Source organism: Heloderma suspectum, chromosome 3 (assembly GCF_057233095.1).
Source record: "Heloderma suspectum isolate Gila_16-S chromosome 3, 16-S_ref, whole genome shotgun sequence".
In the NCBI taxonomy this organism is placed as follows: Eukaryota; Metazoa; Chordata; class Lepidosauria; order Squamata; family Helodermatidae; genus Heloderma; species Heloderma suspectum.
The window spans coordinates 90,876,235-90,894,429 of NC_139460.1; the positions used below are offsets into that span (position 1 = coordinate 90,876,235).

At 43.7% G+C, this 18,195-nt stretch overlaps 1 protein-coding gene across 1 annotated transcript in view; it reads left to right on the forward strand.

The window, feature by feature from the left end:
* Positions 1–18,195, forward strand: part of BACE2 (beta-secretase 2) — a 58,747-nt gene that overhangs the window by 2,838 nt on the left and 37,714 nt on the right. Inside the window, exon 2 of the mRNA XM_084843780.1 lies at positions 6,812–7,673. Coding sequence (XP_084699906.1) covers positions 7,350–7,673 — 324 coding nt within the window. The 5' untranslated portion in view covers positions 6,812–7,349. The remainder of the gene's footprint in view (positions 1–6,811; positions 7,674–18,195) is intronic.

An 18,195-nucleotide genomic window follows, 5' to 3' on the forward strand; every position in this document is an offset into this window, starting at 1 on the left:
TGGGCACCCTCATATGTCAGCCTCCCCGCTTGCTGGGATTATGTGGCAGCAGCAGCAGCAGTAGACAATGCCAGCACTCCACAGAGTGCTGGACAGCTCAGTTCGGCAGCCATCTACCATTTTAATTTCCCATGCTGTTCCAGAACACTGCTACATCAGGGACATTGTGGGAAATTAAAATGGTATCTCCCAGATCTCCACCAGAGACATGGTGCAATTTAAACTTATGACAATTCCACGGAGCAACACCACATCAGGGGAATTGTGGGAAATTAAAATGGCAGTTTCTAGAACTATCTACCTGGTGGTGACTGGAGCACCAGCAAAAATGTTTAATTTTTAAAAATTAATTAATTAGTTAATTAATATATCCCAGGCAGCTGCCAAAGAATTACAGGGGCTGATGCTGGACCTGCTGCTTAAAGGCTGTTGTAAGGTTTGGAGAGATGATGACCTGGTTCACACAATTGTGGCATGGTTAACAAGCCACGGTGGCCTGTTAACTGTGTGTGCCAGCCGGATTTCTCTAATTACCCTTGTTGGCATGGCTTACCATGTCATCTGAACCCAGACGGCATGGCTTGTCTGAGGGGGCAGCAAGCCTCAAATAACCCATGGGCTGTTGTTGCATTATTGGAGGGTTGCTGCTCCCCCCAAGCAAGCCATGCAGCCCTGGTTTGAATGATATGGCTAGCCATGCCAGAAAGGGCAGTTATGGAAATCCGGCTGGCATACAACTTGCATGCTCAGTGACATTAACAAGCCACCACGGCTCGTTAACCATGCCATGATCGTACAATCCAGCCCAATGTAGTCAATTGCTTTGAGCATTTCAAATGCGCAATATAAATGCTAATTATGATGATTAGAGGGCCTTCAACCCGACATTTATCTTTTTAAAAAAAAATACATTAGTGTATTTGTTATTGGACCACAACAGTTGATTAGGTACAGTTGCAAGGTTTGGACTAGATTTGGAGTTGGAAGTTCTGCATGCAAATAGCTATGCAGGAACTCAGAATCTTCTACAGAGCATAAATTCCTCCGGATTCAACTCCCCCACCCCTTCAACTCTTGAAATATATAGGAGGCTGCAAATGATCCCACCATTTGACTGAGGAGCATACTTTTAGCTCTCTCAGCAAAATCAATGGGGCAGAAAAGGAATTATATCTGCTTGGGTCATGCTTTTGAACTAGAAGGATAGCTGCAACAAAAATTATGATTCTTCCTCAACTTACTTATCTTTTACAGCCCTGCTTAAGCACATAAGAAGAGCCATGCTGACCAAAGGCCTGCCTAATCCAGCATCATGTTTCCAACAGTGGCCAACCAGACACTTCTGAGAAGCCCACAGCAGGATATGAGGGCAATAGCTCTCCCGTGCTGTTGTTCCTCAGCAACTTATATTCAGATATATGCTACCTGTGATCCTGTAGGTAACATAAAGTCATAACTGCTAGTAGTCATGAATAACCTTATCCTCTAGCAAACTGTATGGTTTAGTTATGTGCTGTGTGAAGAAGTCCTTCCTCTTATCTGTTCTGACTCCCCCACCATTCAGCTTCATGGGATGAGCCCGGGTTTTAGTATTATGGGAAAGGGAGAAAATCTTCTCTTTTTCCATTTTCTCCACACCTTGCATAATTTTATGTAACTTGTCCTCCCTTATTCACCTTTTTTTCTAAACTAAAGACATCCAAGTGTTGTGATCTTTCATTGTAGAGTAGTTGTTCCAGGGGATCTCTGGTCATTCTGGCTGCCCTTTTCTGCATGTTCCCCAGTTCTGGACTTGGTTGAAAAATGACAAGTGACAATTTATTTATATGGGCAGGCAAGAAGATATGTGTATGTAGCCAAAAACAAACAAACAGATTTAGAGAAACCTTACAGAGGGTTGTAAGAGTTACAATTCTCAGGTATTATGAAGTATTTCAGTTTAGGTAACTAGTCCATAAGATTTGAAATTCTAAACAAAATCTCTGGTTGGAAATGGAGCACAGCATTTGCAGCAAGACACCACTAAAAGAATTTATCTTCTTCCCAGGTACCTCAAAGCTCTCGCACAAATATATCTCACTTTAAATGCAGGGTATACCATGTACACAAGTAGCTTTTCAAACCACTGACAAAACCATATGTTTTAACAGAAAACCCAAGAGACTGCTTTCTTGTGTAAATCTATGTACATTACTTGTCACAGGCAAATGCTCAAGGGGGCTGAAGAACTGATAATACTATCAAAAATGATCTAAATACTATGATAATGTGAATAATGTGGGTTCAAAGCATGTACGTATAGATAGCACAACATAACAATGGGGAGAACAATCTATGGCCCCTAGACAGCATGGGGGGGGGGGCATAGGATTGTTCAATTTCCTGGCTACAAGGCCAGAGATAGTGCTCCAACCTGGGAGCCAAGAAACCGTGCTCCCCACCCCTCCCTTGCCCCCTCATGGTGCAGAGAGAACCTTGCCGGCTACCTCTCTGCGCTCAGAAAATGGAGTGTGGAGATGGGGGAAAGGGGGCGTTCCCAGGGGTGGGGAGGAGACTGGGGCAGGTGCACTTCCTACGGATGCCCCAGCCTCCTTCCCTTCCCCTCCGAGGTGCTGCTGCTAGATAGGTGAAATCACCTGTCTAGCAGAAATGCAGGGCAGCTGGAGCGTGGAGCTTCCACACTCCTCCCACCCTGCATTGGATAGTGGGAAGCCTCCTAAGAGGCTGCCAACTATCTGGATAGGACTGCACCTTAAGATAAGAAATCCTGTGCTCTGTAGCCAGCTTCCAGGGGCCATAGATTGTTCAGAAAAAACCCTCCAAGGTCTTAGACAGACCTCTGATCTGCGGTTCTTTCCCATCATCAGAGCCCCACTCCTGGTTCCTCCCAGCCACTGCAGAGGTTTCCATGGTGGCTCCCTCTATGAGGTTGGAACTTTGTAGACAAGGAGAAATGGGCAAACTGGGGTGTGCCAGTGGGCAGGGAGGGAGTGGCCAAAGATCTGAGGATCATCTCCCAATCACGCCCCCAGCATAGAGGGGAAGTTAGACTAGCTCTGAGACTTGTTTAACTAATTTTTCCCTTTTTGAAAGAAACAAAGAGGCAAAAAAATGCCTCTGACATTCTTTCTACCCTTCTGGCAAGACCCTGGCAGGGCTTTGGACAGGATGGAGCCCCCAAGGTAACTATTCATTACAATAGAAGAACCAGCAGCTCTTCTGGCAGTATTAAACAGAAAGTTACAATTCAGTCACCCAGCCTAGCAAAAATCCCCAGCAGAACTCAGCAGCAACAAAACTACAAAAAAATTAAGATACCAGATATAATAGGTTCAATAAGACAGTTAAAACGCACCGTTTAAAAAACTAAAAATTGCAGGAGCAATCAAATAGATGTTAAATAGATGTTAAACTGCTCAAACCAGAACTAGATGGCAAGATAAAATAAATCCAAAATCAAGAAAGAAAATCAAAATTAAAAAAAATCTACTGGAAGGCTAGCATGTTGCAAAGCCATGTACTGGTCTCAAATGCCATCTTTATTTCCAAGATTGCGTCTGGGCCCAAGTGGGTGGGAGGAGCCCAGCACTTCATTTTGAAGCATGCCCAGCCAAAAAAAAAGGTAGGCTGAAAGTGATGGGGAGCATCCTAGAGGGCTAGGGGGTGTGAGTAGCATTTTCAGAGACTAGAGGCTCCCTGTTTGCAGCTGCCAAGAGTGCTTGCAGTGATAACAATACTGTCCTTAGAGTCATTGCTGCAGCCCATTGATCTTTTAGAATATCCAAACAAATAGCTCCAGTGACTGAGCTAATATTAGGATGCCATATTTTGGTGATAAACCGCACCTTGGGGGGATTAAATGGATACGTTTCTGGAATTTTTATTTCTAGTTGATATCTTCCTCCTTCATATGGTGTGTCCGGAGGTCCTGCTATTTCTCCTCTTAGTTCTGTAAAATTTTCATCTACAAGATCTACATTAATCTGATTTTTGCTTGTCTCCTCGCTCTTCAACACCTCCTTGAACTCCCGCTTGATTCTCTGCACTGCGATGTTGGCCATCTCCACAGAGGGGTCCGCCAACCCGCCCAACCCCAGGCCGCTACCGCTGCCGTCTCTGAGCTGGGCCGGGCCGAGCTCCTCCACCCGTGAGGAATTTTGACATATTCAAAGGAAATAATTTGTTTTAAAATTTACGAATAGTTCCCACAGTATTCCAGGCTTTAAATGGTACATCAGTGAAGCAAAACAGGTGTAAGGAAAATAAGGACTGCTAATTCATTGTTTTTTTTAATACTTTAAACATGTATGATATATTAGCCATTGTATTAAAATGTGTGATATATTAGCCATTGTATTAAAATGTGTGATATTGTTGTTATATGTTTTTATTCTCCAAATTTCCTCACACCTATTTTGCTTCACTGATTTGAGTATGGTTAAGGATAGAACCATTTTTGGTCATTGTTTCAGGTGTCTGTATTGTCATGAACTAGTGCCTATGCCCAACAGACATCCATACCAGAATGTACACTTATCTAATGCAGCACTGCTGGTTGCGTTCTTGGAGGCTTGGTTTGTTTTTTCCAGGATACAACTTATAAGTGCTACAAAAACATGCCAAACCAGTGTGATTAGCACTTTCAGAGACCATAGCTGAAGGACTGTGTCCCCACCCCCAAGTTAGTTGCATCCAAATCCACATCCTGTTTGCTCTGGTCAGTAACTAAGCGTGTAGAGTGCATGGCATCTATTCAGAGGGACATGTCTGCAGGCCATTTTGACAGGTGGGTTTATGGTCTTGATCCATCAACCACCAGCCACCATCTCAAACTTCTCCTCCAGTAAAATTAATTGCTAATCATACAGCTATATTCTTTAAAGTAACCTTGCATTTGTAAGTCCTATTGATGTCACTGAAATATTGAGGTTTTTCCACTTGGGCCCTGGGGTTGTATCCAGTCATGTCATTCTGCTAGCGCAAAGCTTTTACTGCTTGAGGAAACCCTGTTTTTATCCCTGTGCAAGTGTTGAATCCAGTACTTTGATTCTGCTTGTGCAAGCTCTTCCACAACACCTTGTGCAACAGGTTGCGCAAGCAGGATCAAAGTACTGGATTTGACACTTGCACAAGGATAAAAACAGGGTTTCTGCAAGTGGTAGAAGCTTTACACTAGTGGAATGATACCATTGGCTATAACCCTGTATAGGCATGCATGCTACATTAGAACTGGGCTACATTAGAACAGCTGGCTCCATCTGTAGATCTCTACAGCTCAGTTTTCTGAATGGTTTACTTGGAATTCAATAGGACTCACCCCCAAATAAGTGTGATTGGATCAATTCCCAATCTCTTCCTATTCGTCTGTCTAGTCCCAGGTCTGTGCACTTTGTCCACTTTCAATTTCCCATTAGACAAAGTTCTAGTGTACACTAGCTATATGCACCAAACAAAACATTTCTGTCTACTCACATCTCTCACCTCTCTCTTGTGGTACCAAGAGGAGGGGGACCTTTAAATAACACAGGATGGCCACTGCAATTTAGAAAGGATAATAAATAATCCTCATGAACCCAGAATACTCCATCATAATTACTTTGTCATTGACAGCCTCTGGTCAACTAGGCTTCAAATTATGTTATATTTCCTGAGTAAATAGTAGGGGAAGGAAAAGATCCACTATTCTCATGGCCATGTCTGATTATATTAATGTGATCTGCCACCCGTAATTAACTGAATGGATAGAGATTAATAAAAAAGTGAAGTGTTATCAGGACTGCCTCTTTGGAGAGGTTAACACTTATGGGAAAAGCAGGTATACAGAGATAGATTTAAATGTGGAATCAGAAGAAGCTATTATCATCCCTGACCTTGTTCAACAAAAAACAAATAGTAAATTATATGCAGGCACACAACTTCAATCATTTGGTGTAGTCACCCCTCCCTTTTCTTTATGCATTCCATTTTTTTACATGACAAAGTCTTTTGCCTTCTCCAGACCGGTGAACAAGCATGAACAAAATTATGTATACAGGAGTAAAGAACATGGGACGCAGTCGTCAGTATTTCTTGCTTCTTACGTTTGACAGCAAGGTACATTCTGGAAAACTTCTTCCTTGAAGCTAAATACAGTACATATGAAAGTACAATACCCTCTGTTATAGGTTTGCTCATCCCAGAAAGAACAGCTGCAAGTAGGTACGGTCAGTGCTTAACGTCTAGAGTAGAAAAAAAGGTGCTGGGATTTATCAAGTTTGTATGGAAACATGACTAACTATCTGATCTGGAAGCCCTACTTCCAGATCCCCCAGTATGTGATTGGTGATTCTCAGTAGTTTTTCAGTGGGGTGAAGGAAATAGGTTCACACTCCCTGGCCATCAGGGATGAGGAATGTGTAGCCCTCCAGATGTTGTTGGACTGCAACTCCCATCATCCCTCACTATTGGCTATACTGCCTATCCTGGAGCTGATGGGAGTTGCAGTCCAATGACTTCTGGAGGGCCACGCACATTCCCCACCCTTGCTGGACATGGTCAGAGCTGCTGTTGTGTATTGTTTTTACTCTGCAAGTTCCAGAGCTCCAAGCCATGGCACAAATTAAACACTGGGTAAGACGATGCACGTTTGTGGACCCGCTCCTTTTCGTCTAGGAGTAGGTACGTTATGGGAAAAGACAGAACTATCAATCAGCTGACAAGGAATTCTGTGTACCTGGAAAGCTTCCATACTCTCTTAACGTAAATAGGACTTAGCCAAATAAAAGGTAGCCTTCCCCTCCCCCGACGTATCGCTTCTGTGTTATTGTCTTGCCTCTTTATAACGCGCTTACAGAAGAATTCCTCCTTGCCCGAGAGAGAGGGAGGGAGACGAGCGACCGGCGTTTTCCGCCTTAACGCGTTGATTGGCCACGTGTAGGTGTCGGTGGCCCAGCCCAGGCGGGGAGCGCTGTGTGTGCCGAGCTGACCGCCCGGCTGGGGACTTTTCCTCCGAACAATTTCCAGTCCCGTCACATCCGCCGCTCGGCGGGGCTTGGGAAGTTACTTGGCAATTGTTTGCAAAAGAAGGAGGCGCGCGGCGGCGAGCAGGAAAGAGAGCGTCTGTGGCGCTTCAGCGACCGGAGCAGACCGGAGAAACTTTCCTCCTTGGGGTGGGGAAGTCCTCCGCAGGTGGGCTTTCGGGGGCGCGGCGCCGGCGGCATGCGAGGCAGAGCGGACCCCGGGGAGGCGAGATGAAGCCGGGCCGTCGAGGGGCCGTCCTCCGCGGGAGCTCCAAGAAGCCGCGCGTGGGCAGGCGGCGGCGGCGGCAGCAGCTCCCTCCTCTTTAAATTGCAGCGCGTTCGGGCGCCGGGATGGGCAAGTCGGCGGCAGCGCGGTGTTTCCTGCTGCTCGTGGCCGCCGCCGCCGGGCGCTGCCGGGCTCACTTCGCCTTCCCCCTCCTAGTGTCTCCCCCGATCGCCCCCAACAGCTCCCTGTTCCCCGCGCCCGTGTTGCTGAAGGCGCCGGGCAGCGGCGGGGCCGGCGGCCCGAAGGCGCCGCAGCAAGACGCGCCGGGCTTGGCTCTAGCTTCGGATCCTGGCGGCTCCGTCAACTTTATGGCCATGGTGGAGAACCTGCAGGGAGACTCGGGACGCGGCTACTACCTGGAGCTGCTCCTCGGCACCCCGCCGCAGAAGGTAGGAGAGGGGTGGCGGCGGGTGTGGGATCCGTGCGAAGGTCACTCGCCCTGCGGGCGCGCGCAGGGTCGGCGCCACTCGAGAGGAAGGAGAAGTTGCTTCCGAATTTCTCCCCACGACCTTATCGCATTATCTGGGAGCGGATTTCCCCCCTTTCTTTCAAACCGGGTTTCTCGCCAGGAGCGATTTCAGAGCTCTCGTCCATAGGGGCGATCGTGAAGACCGAATCTGGTGGGCGATACCTTCAGGCAGCCTTCTCCTGCTCTCCAGTTCTGTTGGACTGCAACTCCCATTATCCTCAGCCTGTCCAGTTTTATACGTTTATTTATATGCTTACGCTGCCCAATAGCCAAAGCTCTCTGGGACTTTCACAAAAATTAAAACCCCCAAAAGACAATGTGACGGTGTGAGAGCCAGTGTGGTGTAAGGTGCAATGGTTAGAGTGTTGAACTGGGACTTGGGAGAACCGGGTTCCATTCCCCATTCAGCTCACTGGGTGACTTTGGGCCAGTCACTGATCCTCAGCCTAACCTACCTCATAGGGGATAAAATGGACCAGAGGAGGACTACGTAAGCCACCTTGGGTTCCCTGCAAGAGGAAAAAAGGTGGGATATAAATGTAGTAGTTCTACTGCTACTACTACTACTACTACTAAACAGTTTAAAACAGAATAAAACCAGGGCAAAAACCAAGAGCAGGGAAAGATCTAAAAACATAACAAACATCTGAAGGCAAAACTGAAGAACTAAATAGCCCGGATCTCCAACACATCTGGAGGGCGCCAGGTTGGAAAAGGTGGGCTTAAGGGGTGTGAAATACACAGTAGTAAGCTATTGTGAGTGGCATAAGGCACTTACTTTATAAGAGGGATGTCAAACCTTTCAGACCAAGGTCCTCCTTCAATTGCAGAGAACCTCTCCAAGCCACATTCCAGTAGTGGGCGGGACAAAGACAAAAGGGCCAAAACAAATATACCAGCACACGTTAGCTTAAGGCGCTTAGTGCCAGTAACTCAGCCTTAGGAGAGGCAGTTCAACCTTTTAGACTGGAGAAAACGTCTGTGGAAAAGCTGGGAAACCACCAAACCATCAGCATTTGAGGGGGAGGGGCCAGGGAAGAGGCATGGCTATCTGGGGACTCCCAGGCAGGGTGAAGTTGGCACATGGTCTTGAGGTCTGACACCCCTGTTTTATAAGACTGTATTAAGAGCTCTGTTGGAACAGACTGAAGGTGCATCTAGTCAGGTATCTAGTTTCCCACAATGGCCAGCCCAGATGCTTCCAGGAAGCCTACAAAACAGGGCATGAAGGCAATAGCCCTTTGGGGCTGTTGCCCCCACCCAGCAACTGGTGTGTAGAGAGATGCTGCTTCTGAACCTGAAGGTTCTGTTTAGCTACCTTGACCAACAGCCACTGGTAAACCATGAATTTGTCTAATCCTCTTTTAAAACTGTCTAAACCTGTGACCCAGGACAGGAAGGCCTGGCGTGCTATGGTCCATGGGCTCACGAAGAGTCGGACACGACTGAACGACTGAACAACAACAACAAAACCTGTGACCATCCTCACATCTTTTAGTAATGAATCCATAATTCATACATGTATTGTGTGGACAAACATTCTTTTTTTATCCTAAATCTACTCCCATTCAATTTCATCAGCTGATCCCATTCTCGTCTTATGGAAGGAGAAAATTCTCTTTTCCACACCAGGCATAATTTTTATGAACTTCTATTGTATTACCCTCAGTTGCCTCTGTCTCTCTCTTTTATCTAATTGAAAAAGCCCCAGATTCTTTAGCCTTTGCTCACAGGGAAGGAGAGAGGTGGAAAATGTGCTTTTTGATCATGTTGACTTTTTGATCATGTTGGCTTCCTTTTTTGCACATTTTCCAGCTCTCTAATACTGAGTTTGAGACTGGGTGATCAGAAGCATACACAGTATTCCATATGAAGCAAAACCATGTATTTATATAAAAGTACTGCAATACTAGCCTAAACTCAATATTTTTTCGTGTCTCATTTACCTAAACACCTCTACGCACCCAAACCATGCCTTGGACGCCATACAGATTCCCTTGTATTGTGAGATTTTGTAGAGAAATGTTAGTTGTAGCTTAGGGAAAAAAACTTAAGTGAAAACTTCTTCTAAACTTCTCTTGCGGATTATCATGCCTTAGGTCCCATTGATAAGTCAGAAGTATCTTCCGTTAGTAGCCTACTTTAGTGGGTGGCATAAAATCAATGTAATGTAGATTACATTAATTAAAGCCTAACCATATGTTACATTGAAAGCACAATCCTATGCATGTTTAGAACGAAAAAAGTCCTACAAGTCTTAGCATTCCCTAGCCAGCATGGCTAGCTGGGAAATGCTGGCAGTTGTTGGACTTTATTCTGTCTAAACATGCATAGGTTTGCATCCTAAATGTGTCACTTGCAATGTTGTCATGGTTTTTTTTAACTGAATTTTTAAAAAATCAATACTAAGTGGGGGCATTATCAGGACTACAGTGTGTCCGAGGGGAAGTTTAAGTCTTTCTTCCCCTGCTGCGACCCTGACAAAATATCCCAATCCTCATGCTGTAAATAGCAATAAACAAAAAAAGCTAGTGTATGAATGGAGGTATCTGTACCTCCTTAAAACCATGCATGTACCCCTGCTTGTCTATTTATGAGTGTCTGCTGGTACTCTTTTGAGATTGAACAGTACCACCATAAGTATTTCTGAATACTTATGGTGGTAATCCCAACCCCAGTATTGAATGTGTCTTTGTGTGAATGCAGTTTTGGATTATAAAATCAGACTTGGCTGCTGCTTAAATGCTGAACAGAAGTACCTTTCTGTTAATAGGTCTATTGTATGGATTACTGTTTCCATTGAGGAACTCTACTGCCATTGTATGCTCTTTTAGTCAGCACATTTCTACAAAGGCTAGTTTTATGACTGGGATTCTTGAAGTGTGAGGCAGGTCTCCCTGAGAAGGGAGAGCTCATGCTTGACCCTGACATTCCTTCTCTCTTTCCCCAACCCCCATGCCAAACTTTATGCCTATCTTGGTTCTTTATGTGCAGGCAGAGTACGGCCAACCCATATCCACACCCCAAGTCATAGTTGTTTGAGTTCCACTTCAGTAACGGTAGGACTCTGCATTGATGTAAATGTAGAGTTACAGAGGTCTGTCTTCCTTAATCCTTGCGTTCATTGACTGCTGTAAGTGAGTGGAAAAAAATCCTTGCTTTACATGGTGGTTGTCAAGATTACTGAAATTTTAGCTGCATTCAAATGCAACTATAGTTTACTGAGCTGTGAACAAGTTTCTGCAAGCCACGGACTTGTGCACTCTCCACTCCTCCTGTGCAGCCACAAGTTCAGAGGCTTTTGCTTCTGCTTTGATTAACCACGGTTTGTTGTATTGTCCAGACTGGCAAAGAGTGATTAATATGAACAATGGTTAGTTTACAGCACCACTTCAAACCATGGTTTCTGAAGCTGGCTTGTTTAAAATAACAATATTAACCACAGTTCTAGGTCTGGATGCCATGGCAAGCTCTGGTTAACTAAAAATGGAAGGTTCCAGACTCTCCCTGTGGCTACGTGGGAGGAAGACGGAGAAGTGTGCAAACCCAAGGCTCACTGCAGCTCATTCACATTACACTAAACCAGCCTGGGTCCCCCTAGATGTTTTGGCCTTCAGTTCCCATCAGTCCCAGCCAGTATGGCCAATTGGTCAGGGATGCTGGCATTATAGACCAAAACATCAGGAGGAACTAGGTTGGGGAAGGTGTACTAAAACATGGTTAGAATAACATATTAAAATAGCCAGTGTAAATACCATTTATTGCATTCTGTAGGAGCCTTTTCTTCCATGCAGTCCTTTCCATCTTAGATCTTAACAGCATATATTTTGGCTGTGCTTTGTGCTGTTTCCACTTGTCTGCCATTTCTTGTATATTGGGGAGGGGGCTTAAACTGTTTCTTTCTTAATGTTGGGAAGTCCACAGTGTTAAAGCCCAGGAGTGTGGTTTAGGGGGTATGAAGTGGCAGACATAGTGGCTATTTTATGTAACATAGCTCTTGTCATCTTTACCCTCTTCCAAAAAAAGCTTGTGGGACATGTTGATGTGATATTTGAGTTGATGATGTACTGTTCTAGTTTGCCAGTGTATGAACATAAATGGGACCTACAACAAAATGTTGCAGAGTGGAGTGCTCTTGTTCAGGATTTCAGCCAGCCATGCCCTTTTCCATACTCTATTCCATCTCTTTCCCTCCTCCCCTGGTTTTCTGTTTTCCCCTCCCAACTATCAGTCAGCGTTCTGTGGCCACTGAACATGTTCTGTCCTCATTGGGCTGTTTTTTTTGGAGGTGGCCTCCCCTTAGGTTCCCCCCTCCCCCCCCCCAAGTTTTTGTACATCTGCAAACCTGGGGATTCCCCCAAGCCAGCTGATACTGCCCTCTTGTGCATGGATGGTGCTGTTTTGGTTACATAAGAATCTATGCTTGAAGAATGAATTTGCTAGTATGTAATGTATAAACATCAGTCTGAATAGATTTTCTAAATAGTGATCATGGAAACACGCAGCTTTAAAAGTAGTTCTGTGATACTGAAAGAAGCATTTATTTGGAAAAGGGTTAGTGGTGTGTGTAAGGGAAGACTTGGGAAATCAATTGTGCCAAAGTGGGAAGTAGCCTCCTGATTTACATAACTGTGCTTGCTAGTTACATACATTGCATAATGTCTGGAAATTGATCTGAAAGTAGTGCAGGAACATTAAGGAGCAGATAGCATTGAGCAAATATGTGCATTTGACAACAATGGTTAGTTACAATTTGTTCAAATGTGAATACGGGCTTGAGAATGTTGCCCAGACAGGAGGGACTCCTCTGAGCGTGCCATATGCTCCTTTTATTTGTGCCTTCTGCTGCCATTCATGTCTCTGTGTGATGAAATGACATGATCTGGGAAGAGTAGGATGATAGCAGCAAGAACAACACATAGTGTTGTGAAACACCACCCAAGTTTGCATCTTTGATACTTGAAATACCAATAAAATCTGCTAGTTACTTTGCAGGAGTTTTGACACAATTGCTAGATCCCCAAGGGGATGGCATCCTGGTTTCCCCCCAAGAGAGCATATTGGATCACAGCCTAATCTGTTGCTTTCTTTCAGGGTGGAAATAGACCTGGTGTGGGTGATCCATGATGTGTTCTCCTGACATTTTTAATTTCAAAGTAGCCACAGGGACCTTAAATTAGATTGGAACTCCAGGGATGGGGTATTTAACTCTTTCTCCATGCTATTTTCCTGGTCTAAATTGCTCCCCCTGGAACTACCATTAGCTCCAGTAAGGGGAAAATACAGGTATGTTACTGATGCCTCTGTCTGCCTCCCCTATGGGGCAAATGGCGCCTATGAGGTGGATGGTAAATCGGGGAAAGAGCACAGTGGAAGGTTTAAATATTTCTTCACAGTGCTGCTGCTCCAATTTTTTTTGGGGGGGGGATTGAAGTGTCCCCACCTACAACTGCTTTAAATGGAAAACAGTTTTGGGAGATCCATTCACAGATCTCCAGCATGGTCATTGGAAGATGATGGGAGTTGTAGGCCAACACATCTGGAGAGCACCAGGTTGGGGAAGGCTGGACTACTCTTTGGAAACATGCTGTAACTCTCTTCCCTATATTTTCTAACTCTATGGCCCTAGTTTAAGGGCATGTCTACATGAGAAAGTTAAAACTAGCATAAAAGTTTTGTTTCCAGTCTGCAGTCACCTATGTCCCCTTTTCTTTCTTTAGTGGTTTAAAATCAATCATTCTTCCACATTAGAAAATTTTACTTAAAATTGAACTTTGTGTAAAGTGATACTGCTTTTTGCAAATCTGCGGTAACCTTATTGGGTCCACGTTGTATAAATGTAGAAGGAACAGAAAAGGTTTCGAAAGGGAGCAAGGTTCATTTTCCACATTACTGCATTCATTTCCTGTACTTTTAGTATTTTTGGCAAGAGATGGGCAAAGAAAATAAGCAGGGAGGGTAACGCTTTCTTTACCATTATTTGTGTAAGCAGTGGTGGTGAGATTAATATGTTATTTTCACATTATTCCTTCATTTTTTACACCTTTCTGGGGTCAGGCAGTATTCTTTGATACAAAAAGCAAGGGAAAATGGCAGCGTGTCATAGTATATTACAGAAGAATATAAGAAGAGCCCTGCTGTATCGGACCAAAGGCCTATTTGGCCAGCATCCTGTTCCCAACAATAGCCAACCAGATGCCACTGAGAAGCTCACAAGCAGGACATGAGGGCAATAGCCCTCTTCTGCTGTTGTTCCCCATCAACCAGTATTTAGAGGCATGTGGGCCTCTAAAGTAGTATATAGTAGACATTAGTCACCTTATGAATGTGTCCAACTGTTGTGCCAAGTATTCATATGTGGCTTCTACTCCCCCCCCCCCGCAATACATAGCATTTAATTAGTACTTTCTGAGTGTTCCAAACACTTTTAATTAGTTCACCAACCCTGTAAGGTCAGTCAGTATTATAATCCCCAAACTGTGGATGTGGAGCCAAGGATGAAAGACAGGGCTTGCTTAAGGCTACCTAGGCCTCGTTCTTCCTGAGGTGGTAAATCTGTGTTTTCATTGGACCAGTTAATCTGCAGGTTAGCAATCTGCAGCTGATACGATAGAATTCTCCCTCATGAAAACACATTCTTGCACATAGGAAAGTCGTGTGTTGAGGATATGACTAAACCCAAATATTTCTCCCTGACTTCTAGTTTTCTGTGTTCAGGAAAGCAGAGTTGTTGTTGTTGAACTCAAGGACTGTTGAGTTATATGAGACTGCACCTTTAGCCTGAAGAAATACAGCCATAAATGGATTTACTGATTCACTGAGAAGTTAAGCCTGAGCTGGGGTGAAAATTGAACCAGGGACTTTCTGGTTCCCAGGTCACATCCTTGGGCATTACGTTATGCCAGCAGTATTTTGGTTTACTGGCACTTCTTCAGAAGGACAGAGTCAAAATAACGTTCCTTGGGGAGAATGTGTAACCTTTTCTTTCTTTAGTGAGTTAAAATCTCAATCATTATTCCACATTAGAAAATGCTATTTAAAATTGAAGTTTTCTCAAAAATCTAACTTGATGTTTAGCATAATCTAATCTGTTACTTTGCTGAAAATATCAATACTTTAAAAGATGAGTTTACTGTATATGCGTGTATGTGTATAATTCTTAGAGAAGTTTTGAAGGTCCGCTTTTCCAGAGTGTGTTTGCTGTATATGTGTGCATGTGTTTAATTCTTAATATTCTTGAAGGCTTTGGTTTTTTAAACTGTGTCATGAGATCTCATGTGAATAAGTGATGCATTAATGGCCAGTATGATTAATCAGATGATGAGGATTAATTGTGTAATCCTCACTGTGGTTCAGGATCCTGGTCCACTGAAATAAATGGGGCTTGTTCTGAAGAAGCATTTTGAAGAATGGAGAGTTATTTCCTGAAAGCCTTTAGGTCTTTGCATCTTATGTGTGTGTTTTTTAGTCTAACTGCAGTCCTTTGCAGTATGCAATTAGTAATTATAGAGCAGTACTCATATGAACTGGGAGAGGCAGGCAGGGACAGAGAATCTTTGTTCTTCTGTTCAGTTTTTCTCTGCCCCTCAAAGTATATAAATAGATTTACAGGTATGGTTGCAACACCACAGGTCTTCAATCTTGGCAGCAAACATTTGGAGGATCCAAAATAAGCAGGTTCACTTTGCTTAGGACCCTTGGCACTTAATGTTTAGTACCAGTGTTATTTCAATCCACTATCCATTCTCGATTTGCCTACCATAGCAGACAGCTTGTGCAAGCTGCTTCCACCTGATTTTTCCATGAGTCCCCCTCCACCCACTGTAGCACCCTGCCCCTTTCCCAGACCTGACTTGATGGTTCCCTGACCCTTGGGAGAAGAGTTCAGGGGACACAGGGGGTTGCAGTGGGATGAAGGGGGCAGGGAATTCCCCTTGCTTGTACTGCATTGGATACAAGCCATAGATAAGCATTCCGAAGCCACAGTCTGAATCTTGGGGCCTGATAAAAGATTATAGCAGTGATGCAGTTGGCATAGTTCTAGCTATTTAGGGAATCCACCCACCTGCCTGTCACTGGTTTTCCACATGGATTCAGCTAATCATGTGGTAAGTTGCTAAGCCAGCATCTCCATCTCCAGGGAAATGTGTGGCACTGGCATGGGAACTTCCCAAGAAATCTGGTGGATTCCTGTGGAAAGCCATTTATAGATGTAACAGATTATATAGGAGCTTATTTCATTGGCAACCACCCCACCACTGTAATGACACTGTAACTGGGCCTTGTTTTACTCTCTTCCTAACACTTTTTTCTACCTACTTGGGCAATTCAGACATTAATGCTCTTTCTTACAGATGTAGCTCAATGTTTTATCCAATAAAGTGTGAAGGGGTTAATGCTCCTTGGAAAAAAGAAAGGTAATACATAAACCAATGGCTCCTAGCTCATATATTCAGAGTTTCCCACCCAGAACATAGTTTGTTATTTCAGTAGAGGTGTTATCTCCAACCTAATTATAAAAAAATAAATAAATGGTGGAATTCCAGTCACTCAGTAAAGAATTGCTGTCAAATTAAATTGATGTGAAATAATCAGAACATTCTTGTATTAAAATGGCCTTGTCAAGATGATGGTGCGTTTTTGTAATGGTTTTTCTTTATCTGTGATTTCAAACATCTAGTTCATCAGCATGTTAAAAAATATTGTTTTGCCTCTTGCTCACAGAGACTATACCAAGTGAAAATAGCTTATTGGCTATACGCATAGAAATTGGCTGTTGAGCATCAGCACAAATTTGGAAAAATCACTGTACGTATGTAAAACAGGCATTTAATATTACCTCCCCTACCCCCGAAAAAGCAAGAATGCATTAGAAGGGTTACACTGAGCACAGATTTCTTGCATTTCTTTTTTCTTAATTTGCATATAAAGTGTAGTGTTGAGTGCATGGTGCTGTAGTTTCTTTAGAGAGCAATCCTATGGTCCCTGGGAGAGTGTCCTAGGGACCATCGGATATTGCAGAGTTCCCTTCCCAAGGCTGTAGACACTCCAATGACCTCAGGAGGGGAAATCCAAACTGGGATGTGTCCCCCCCAGTGGCCCCTCCCACCCCATGCAGCTGCCACTGAAAGCACCAGCCTTGGTTGAAGATGCAAATGAAAGGGAATGGGGTGGAGAAGGAGGGTGACAAGGATCCACAGGATCCTAAAGCTTTTGTCCCCACCCCCATCCCTGTGACTCCACTAGATGCATTTAAAAGCACGTCTAGTGGAAAATCAGCTGAAAGGAAGATGAAGAGGCAAAGATTGCCTCAGTTGCTCCTCCTGCTCTGCCGAGTGTCTGCCAGCAGAGCCCAAGGTGTTCAGAGTGCACCAACATTGGAACACACCTTGGGCATACATAGCATTGCTCTGCCTGTATACCTAGTCAAGTGTTTGGGAACATCGATTAATGTTTGCTAGGGTGGTTTGTGTGTGTCTGGGGTGGGGTAGGGGGCTGCCAAGGTATTACAAGCATTGCATGGTAATCATTCCAGAAATCATCCTGTATACATTAAATGTTAGACTGGAATTTTTACATTTCAAAGTGCATACTTAGTTTACTAATGTAGATTGGTTATGCCTTAATACTGCTTAACTATGCTTCTGTATACACAGTTTGGGGTGACGTTTAATAAGAGAGCATTTTCCACGCTCGGTGTATTTGCTTATGGTGAAAAATTGATTCTGATTCATGGTAGGGAATTGTTCCTTCTTCATTCCAACATATTAGTTCCATCATATTAGAAATAATCAGAGTTTCAATCTTTAACATCAAAGTGTAGAGCACCTATTTTAACTCTTCCTCTTCTTCTTTTGTTTGAATTTCATTTTACTTGTGTTGTTTTTTAAAAAATGTAAAACTCTTCAGTTTAAAAAAAGAAACCAAAAACCCCATCCTACAAGTTACTTTGAATTCAGTGGGCTGTTCTGAATCCTGCCCTTGAAAGGGCATGGTTTTTTCCCCCAGATTAATATTGGTTTGGGTACCCTTGCCAAAGAAAAAAATGCTTGAAAGTGGATTAGTTCCTGTTAAAGGTTGAAATGGTAGTCTGGGCAGCATTCATCTCAAAAAGAAGTTGAGATGCTAGGGTTGAACTTTTGATACAGTAAGAAATCTATTGAATTTTTTAATAGAACGTCTACTGGTGAATAAGTGACAGATCACATATATAATATTAACGTGAAGTTTTACTTCTGATATAATTCAGATATGGAAACTGTAGGTATGCAGAAGAATCTTGAGAATATAACTGCTCTGTTGAGTTTTCTTTCACTGAAACCTAGTGTGTGTATGTGTGAAACAGCATGCCTTAACACAATCAGTTTCCTTGAAAGTGTACTAAAGATAGCATATCCTTCTACCTAATAGCATTTTGAAATCATGGCTATCGTTTCAACAGC